Genomic DNA, 7,608 nt, shown 5'->3' with positions numbered 1-7,608 from the left:
GCAAGGATATGGAAATCCGCACTTGGGTCGTTGTTTCGTTGCTTTCCTGCCAGAACTAAACGCCTTGACATCGTTTCATCTGAAGCTCGGCTAAAGCACCACAGGGGGCATGAGCCATCAGTAAAGGGAAAGCAAACACACAAATATGGGCTTTCCACCCTTGTTTCGTCGCACATATAAGCGATGGAAGGGAACATTCCCCACCACCGTTTCTTTAATGCGAAAGCATTAAAAACAGCAGTAATAACTATCAGGGTGGCAGGAAAAGTCACCAACGTGAACTAAATAAAGATGAATTAAAGTGTATTAAGGTGGAGTAAGGTAGAGTAAGGTGGTTCATGATTGTATTGCGCTTAGTGTTACAGTGACGAACATAAGGGACAAGACGCGGACGTACGTAGCGCATATTAAGAATATTAAAAATATTTTTATATTTCGAGTACATCGGGCTTCTACATCCCTTGCGCTACGTACGTCCGCGTCTTGTCCCTTATGTTCGTCAGTGCAACACTATAAGCACAATACAATCATGAACGTCCGCCAACTAGCCCCGTTCATTGCTGGATTAACGTGAATAAACGTTGGATTAAGGTAGATTAACGTAGATAAACGTGGATTGAGGGGGATTAAGGTGGGCTGAGAGGAATTAAAGTTGGTAAAAATTAGAACAAGGTGTAATAAGGCAGAGATTGATTCTTAAGTAACTTAGCGAATTTATAATGGTTTCGCATTCAAATCACGTAGGGATAATTAATTAACTGCCAAGTTTTGTTCTACGGCCCGCTTCTTGGCCGATCCGTACCCGTTGTGGGTGCGTCCAAATGTCTGGAATGGTCTTCATTACTGTCGTCCCCATTGTCATCGCCGTTCGCAACGGAACAGGCTGCAGTCTGTCTGCGACACCAGGCTCGGCATGCCGCCGCCTAACGATAGCGTTGACCCTCCGAGCCCGGAATACGCGTCGCCGAGGCGAACGCGTCGGCGATTGATCTTCACCCTGCCTGGGGAAAACACCGCAGAACTCTGGAGCGAGCCCACGGCGCGGCATGGCCAGCACAGCAGCGACCCGCTGTTCGCCGCCGCCGAAGTCAGCAGCGACAGCGGGAAACGCAGCGGCGACTACGCGACGTACCTGGCCGAAATGGCGCCGGCGGCCGGCATGAAGCGCCAGCGCATCTCTGAAGACTACGGTGAGTGAGAGAGAAACGTTGACCGAAGCTGCTTCCCAAGTCTGCCTCCCCGGTGTACTGCCTCCTCTGCAGGAGGCAGTACGCCGCTTAATACATGACAACACTTGAAAAGTACACTGACGAAGAATATTAAGCTAATAAGTAGTGGCAGGCTTCTGAAGTAGGAAAGCGGCTTGTCGCACCGTGAGAAGAGGCTTGGAGAAGCAAAAAAGAAAAGAAAGGAGAGATCGAGGAGTGGCGATGCCGGCACCAAGTCCACACCAGAGATAACCATGACATCATTAATTTTGACATCTAGTTGAGTCTGGGTAATTGTTTATCATTAAAGACCGACATTGCAATTAAAAAAAATGAAGGAAGTCGCAGTATCGCCCAAAAGGCAAAGCATTGATTGAAATAGCAACTTATTAGAAAGCTATACAAAGCATACCTTCTTCCGCAAGCGGGATAGCCGAAAGTGGACGCGGAGGAGCCCGAATGGCGATACTAGAAATGAAATAGACTTCATACTCTGCGCTAACCCTGGCATCATAGAAAATGTGGACGTGCTCGGCAAGGTACCTTGCAGTGACCATAGGATGGTAAGAACTCGAATTAGCCTAGACTTGAGGAGGGAACGGAAGAACCTGGTACATAAGAAACCGATCAATGAGTTAGCGGTAAGAGGGAAAATAGGGAAATTCTGGAGCAAGCTATAGAACAGATATTCGGGTTTAATTCAATAAGAGGACCTTACTGTCGAAGCAATGAACGATAATCTCATGGGCATCATTAAGGAGTGTGCAATAGAAGTCGCTGGTAATTTCATTAGACAGGATACCAGTAAGCTATCACTGGAGACGAAAGATCTGATCAAGAAACGCCAATGTATGAAAGCCTCTAACCCTACAGCTAGAATAGAACTGGTAGAACTTTCCAAGTTAATCAACAAGCGAAAGACAGCTGACATAAGGAAGTATATTATGGATAGAATTGAACATGCTCTGAGGAATGGAGGAAGCCTAAAGGCAGTGAAGAAGGAACTAGGAATAGGCAGAAATCAGATGTATGCGTTAAGAGACGAAGCCGGCGATATCATTACTAATATGGATGAGATTGTTCAAGTGGCTGAGCAGCTCTATGGAGATTTATACAGTACCAGTGGCACCCACGGCGATAATGGAAGAGAGCACAGTCTAGAGGAATTTGAAATCCCACAATAACGCCGGAAGAAATAAAGAAAGCCTTGTGAGCTATACAAAGGGGGAAGGCAGCTGGGGAGGATCAGGTAACAGCACATTTGTTGAAGGATGGTGGGCAGATTGTTCTAGAAAAACTGGCCACTCTGTACACACAATGCCTCATGACTTCGAGCGTACCGGAATCTTGGAAGAACGCCAACATAATCTTAATCTATAACAAAGGGGCCGCCAAAGACATGAAAAATTAAAGACCAATCAGCTTACTGTCCGTTGCCTACAAACTATTTACTAAGGTTCTCGCAAATAGAATCAGGAACACCTTAGACTTCTGTCAACCAAACAACCAAGCAGGATTCCGTAAAGGCTACTCAACAATAGACCATATTCACACTCTCAATCAGGTGATGGAGAAATGTGCGGAGTATAACCAACTCTTATATATAGCTTTCATTGATCGCGAGAAGGCGTTTGATTCAGTCGAAAACTCAGCAGTCATCGAGGCATTACGGAATCAGGGTGTATACTGCGACTGTAAAAATACTGAAAGATATTTATATTGGCTCCACAGCCACCGTAGTCCTCCATAAATAAAGCAACAAAATCCTAATAATGAAAGGCGTCAGGCAAGGAGAAACAATCTCTCCAATGCTATTCACAGCATGTTTACACGATGTATTCAGAGACCTGTATTGAGAAGAATCGGGGATAAGAGTTAATGGAGAATACCTTAGTAACTTGCGATTCGCTGATGATATTGCCTTGCTTAGTAACTCAGGGGACCAATTGCAATGCATGCTCAATGACCTGGAGAGGCAAAGCAGAAGAGTGGGTCTAAAAATTAATCTGCAGAAAACTAAAGTAATATTTAACAGTTTCGAAAGAGAACAGCAGTTTACGATAGGCAGCGAGGCACCTTAAGTGGTAAGGGAATACATCTACGTCGTGCTAGTAAAGACCGCGGATCCGGATCATGAGACTGAAATTATCAAAAGAATAAGAATGGACTGGAGTGCGTTTGGCAGGCATTCTCAGCTCATGAAGAGCAGGTTGTCATTATCCCTCAAGAGAAAAGTGTATAACAGCTGCGTCTTACCAGTACTCACCTACGGGGCAGAAACCCGGAGGCTTACGAAAAGGGTTCTACCTAAATTGAAGACGACGCAAGGAGCTATGGAAAGAATGATGGGTGTAACGTTAAGGGATAAGAAAAGAGCAGATTGGTTGAGGGAAAAAATGCGAGTTTGTGACATCTTAGTTGAAACCAAGAAAAAGAAATGGCCATGGGTCGGACATGTAATGAGGAGGGAAGATAACCGATGGTCATTAAAAGTTACGGACTGGATTTCAAGAGAAGGGAAGCGTAGCAGGGGGTGGCATAAAGTTAGGTGGGCGGGTGAGATTAAGAAGTTTAAGAAGGTTTAGAAGCCAAGCCAAGCCACCATCCTTGTCGGCTCGTCCTCGCATGCTTTCACCCGCACCTACAGCGCACAGCTTTAACGAAACCTCACGGCGACGACGACAACAACGGCGCGAATTCGCCTGGAGTGTCCGCGTAATTTCTATCCCAGTAAACAGGAACAAGGAACAAACAATGGAAGGCTTTTTTTGTCATGAGAGAAGTTTGGATGCACGGGTGTCAGTGCACCTTCAGTAGCTTTAGGTCTAGACACTGTCAAGTTCTTAAAAGAAAAGGTTTTGCACAAGACGGTAACAATAGATGATAGGCAAAACTTGCGAGTGCGCTTCAACACACACCTTCTTTGACATAACGAAGATGGAGGACCTCGGGCTAGAATCACAGTTTAGATGTCAACATGCAGGATGGTAACATCATTCCTGCCACCGTCCGTTCCCCGCACCGTCCAAGCTTTCAAAACGCGTCTCAGCTTTAACAGCGCTACTAGCGGAAAGATGGCCATATTGGTTAAATCACTGTAGCTGTGTGGGAAAGCCTGCTGATGGGCTTTCGCATAAAGTCTATTGCAACGTGTCTTTGAGGCACATGTTTACAATGCAATACGATACAATACAATACAATACAATACACGAAAATACAATTTTATTTCCGTGAAAAAGATGAAGGGCCCTGTAGGTATAAGGCCTCTTAGTGCACTGCAATTGGCGATAGCAACAAACATGAGACATTTCAGTAAACGTAGAAACACCTATCTATTTATTTATTTACACAGTATCTACATCACCATAAAGACATTACGTAGGGGGAAACAAAACACAACCAGTAAAACAGAAATGCTTTTGCGCAATTATACTTACAAACAGAAGCACTACAATAGCATTTAGAAAAAGACTTACAAGTAGGGTGAAACAAACAGATTTTCAAGATACGTAACACTTACAGTTGTTTTACAAGAGCGCCGTCACAGCATAGAATAGAATAGTTCGTTATTTGACACATTGACTATATCATTTGATAAACTGTTCCATTGTCTAATTGATTAGAGAAAAAAAGACCAGATAGCAAGGAGAAAGAAAAACTTAACAAAATGCCTTGACTGAAACCATACTTACGTGCATCAAAATAAGTAAAATAACGTGGCGATATCTCACTCAAATGAAATGATTTATTTACGTAAAGAGAAAGTAAATTATAATCTTTGGTTGTGTAGTTCTTGAAATATCAATTCCAGTTCTGTTGGCTTAATTCAAAAGTGTAGGCTTTGTATTTGACCATTGTTTTTGTTTTTGCAGTTACCGTTTTGCAAATTTCTTTGTCGAATGGCAAATGACGTCGCCTTATGTTGAAATGCGGCAACGCTAATCAGGAACTGCGATTTTTCCTTAATTGTCTTTTTAAAGCCGTGGTTAGTCTGTACTGGTACAAGCCAAATATGGGCAGCACATGTGCCTGTGGAAATCGGTTAGATGTAATGCAGTCGTTCTAAACATTAAACGGTGTTCTTATACATTTTTTTCAGTAAATATGTTTTGTATGTTTGTGGTTGTCGGAGTACCCCACGCTTTATAAGGCAGTAATAAAGGTACAAGTAGAATGGAGAATGGTAAATAAGAGTATTTAGTCTGAATGTAAGTAATGTGTTATACACCGACGTGTCGTGCCGACGACTTGGGCCAATTTTTTGGAAGCAGGATTGATGTGGTCATTCTGATTAGTATTTTGCGGAAAAGTTACCCCGAATATTTTAATACTATCGACCATCCTTGTAGATTTCGGTCCATATAAGAGCTTAAGAACGCTATGTACTTGTTTGTTTTTTGGTCTGTATAATATACCTTTCGTCTTGTTTACGTCTATTTCTGAACAACTTACGTCAAACCATTTATGCAGTTGAGAAAGAATCAAGCTGGCCTTATGTTGAAGTTCTTAATTGCAGTCTATACCATAGAAATAATGACGCATCATAAGCGTGTAAAGCATATTTCACTTCGGTGTGGGTGGTTACTAAATCGTTCATCTATTCCATTAAAAGGAACAGGTCCGCGAATACTAACCTGTGGTACGCGTTTCACAATAAGCTTGTAAGGCCGTAAGTTTGAATTTGTACAATCTGTTTTTCTGCTGTTTAGGTAAGACGTGATCGACTTTAACGCGTGCCCTCTGATGTCATAACTTTCAAGTTTCTTGAGCAGTATAATATGGTCAATGTTCTCATAAGCCTTGATAACATCCACGTAAGTACCGTGTGTGTAATACGCGTTTTCTGATGCGGTTTCACGCTTGTTACTTTTACATCACAATGTTTACCTGCATCTGAGCATGTTATGTTTTGCTATCTATTAAATATGTGTATGTATGACGAGCGTAAACGAATGAATGAACAGTTGTTAGTGCGCAAGGTTCGTGTTCGTTTTCCTGGTAGTGTACCTGAGTGCATCACTTTTACAGTGCAACCATCTTCATGCAGTCAAGCCATACTAACTAGCCCCGTCTAAGCACTTCTAAAGGTCAGTAATAAAGGGAAAATTTGACTTCGAATCCGACTTGTTGATGAATTCGACTTCGCCCTGCCATCTGCTAGCCGCCTGGTCAGCTCAGATGGTAGAGCGGCTGCCCCGGAAAGGCGGTGGTCCCTGGTTCGAGTCCCGGACCAGGACGAATTTTTCCTCAACTGCGAGGCTTTTCTTTCATGGAGCCCGTATGGGTTTCCTTTGTAGCAATTGCTACGAACGGGTGGATGTCTTATTTCCCCTTTATTACACACTTCTATCCACCTTGCGAATTTCCGCAAAACTATTACGTCAAACTTCTAAAGGTCGTACGTTCGTGGTATTTTACGGCCGTATATGTGAGCGTACATGTGAGCGTATGTGTAAGCCTTGATATGAGCGTATATATGAGCGTATATGTGGGCGCATGAGCAGTATGTGATCTTTAAGCCGAGGCATCATGAGTGCGATCGCGACACACACTCGTTCTTTCCGTGCGGAATCAATCGCGCAGTTTGTCTCGTGCCGGGCCCTGCAATCGGAGGTCAGCATTGAGATGACATTTAGGGCAGCAGCGACATGTGAGGTGTCTTCAGGCCCGCATAATGTATTGCATTTTCATTTTTTAAAACGATTCCTGCAGGCATCTGCACTGGTCTAGGTTCGGGCGTTCCAAACGTCCTTTCTTTCCACTTGACTGAAAAAAAAAAAACTGGCCTAAAATTTCTTGAACTGTTGCCTTACGCAGGTCACCTCGAGGATAAGTGCATAATGTGCCGTTTTCTGGACGTGCTCGCGAGGTGCTACAAGTGGGCCTGCGTCAGCCTTCTAGCGTGGCTCTACTTCAGGTGGTTCAGCTGAAGCGGCACCGGGTGTGCTGCAGTGGTGCGGCCCGCTCGGCAGTCGAGCCGCTCCCAAAGAGCCGCGCCCCCGAGAACAAATCGTGCTGCGTCCTCCGCCGTGATCAATACAGACAAATTGCGCCCACGCTGGACTATCGCGTTAAACTTTCGGCGGTGAAGCAACATACCGCGTGAGCGTTGCGACTTGCCTATAGCCGAGGGAAGTTCTAGTTTTGTGGATAGTTTATTGTAACCTGCTAAATATTTCGTAGATGTCCCCTTAATGCCTGGCTTTGGAACGGCATTGCCTCTTCGGAGGAAGAATTAATTTCGGAATCTTGTCGAGGATAGCTCGCGCAACTTGTGCGGGCGAATCTGCAGGTTGCGCCCCCGTATAGGTGACAACCTCCGTGATCACTTTGTCATTGCTAAGTCATGTTTGTTTACGACTGAATAAGTGTCTTCGTGCGGATGTAAATTTGCGTCAGA

General features: G+C 44.2%; 1 protein-coding gene across 1 annotated transcript; it reads left to right on the top strand.

Annotated features, from left to right (window-relative positions):
- Positions 1–854: 854 nt before the first annotated feature.
- LOC135908225 (uncharacterized) lies at positions 855–7,264 on the top strand. The gene is made up of 2 exons (XM_065439981.1): positions 855–1,190; positions 7,026–7,264. The coding sequence occupies exons 1-2, from the start codon at positions 914–916 to the stop codon at positions 7,136–7,138; spliced, it is 390 nt and encodes a 129-aa protein (XP_065296053.1). The 5' UTR covers positions 855–913; the 3' UTR covers positions 7,139–7,264.
- The last annotated feature ends 344 nt before the right edge of the window (positions 7,265–7,608 follow it).

The sequence above is a fragment of the Dermacentor albipictus genome, chromosome 2 (genome assembly GCF_038994185.2).
Source record: "Dermacentor albipictus isolate Rhodes 1998 colony chromosome 2, USDA_Dalb.pri_finalv2, whole genome shotgun sequence".
In the NCBI taxonomy this organism is placed as follows: domain Eukaryota; kingdom Metazoa; phylum Arthropoda; class Arachnida; order Ixodida; family Ixodidae; genus Dermacentor; species Dermacentor albipictus.
This window is presented reverse-complemented; position numbering and strand designations above follow the sequence as displayed.

Bases quoted from the DNA above. Each gene is read 5' to 3' on its own strand.
- LOC135908225 (XM_065439981.1), top strand. From the start codon at position 914: ATGCCGCCGCCTAACGATAGCGTTGACCCTCCGAGCCCGGAATACGCG. The intron at 1,191-7,025 runs GTGAGTGAGAGA...TGCCTTACGCAG, and splicing joins GCGCATCTCTGAAGACTACG to GTCACCTCGAGGATAAGTGC.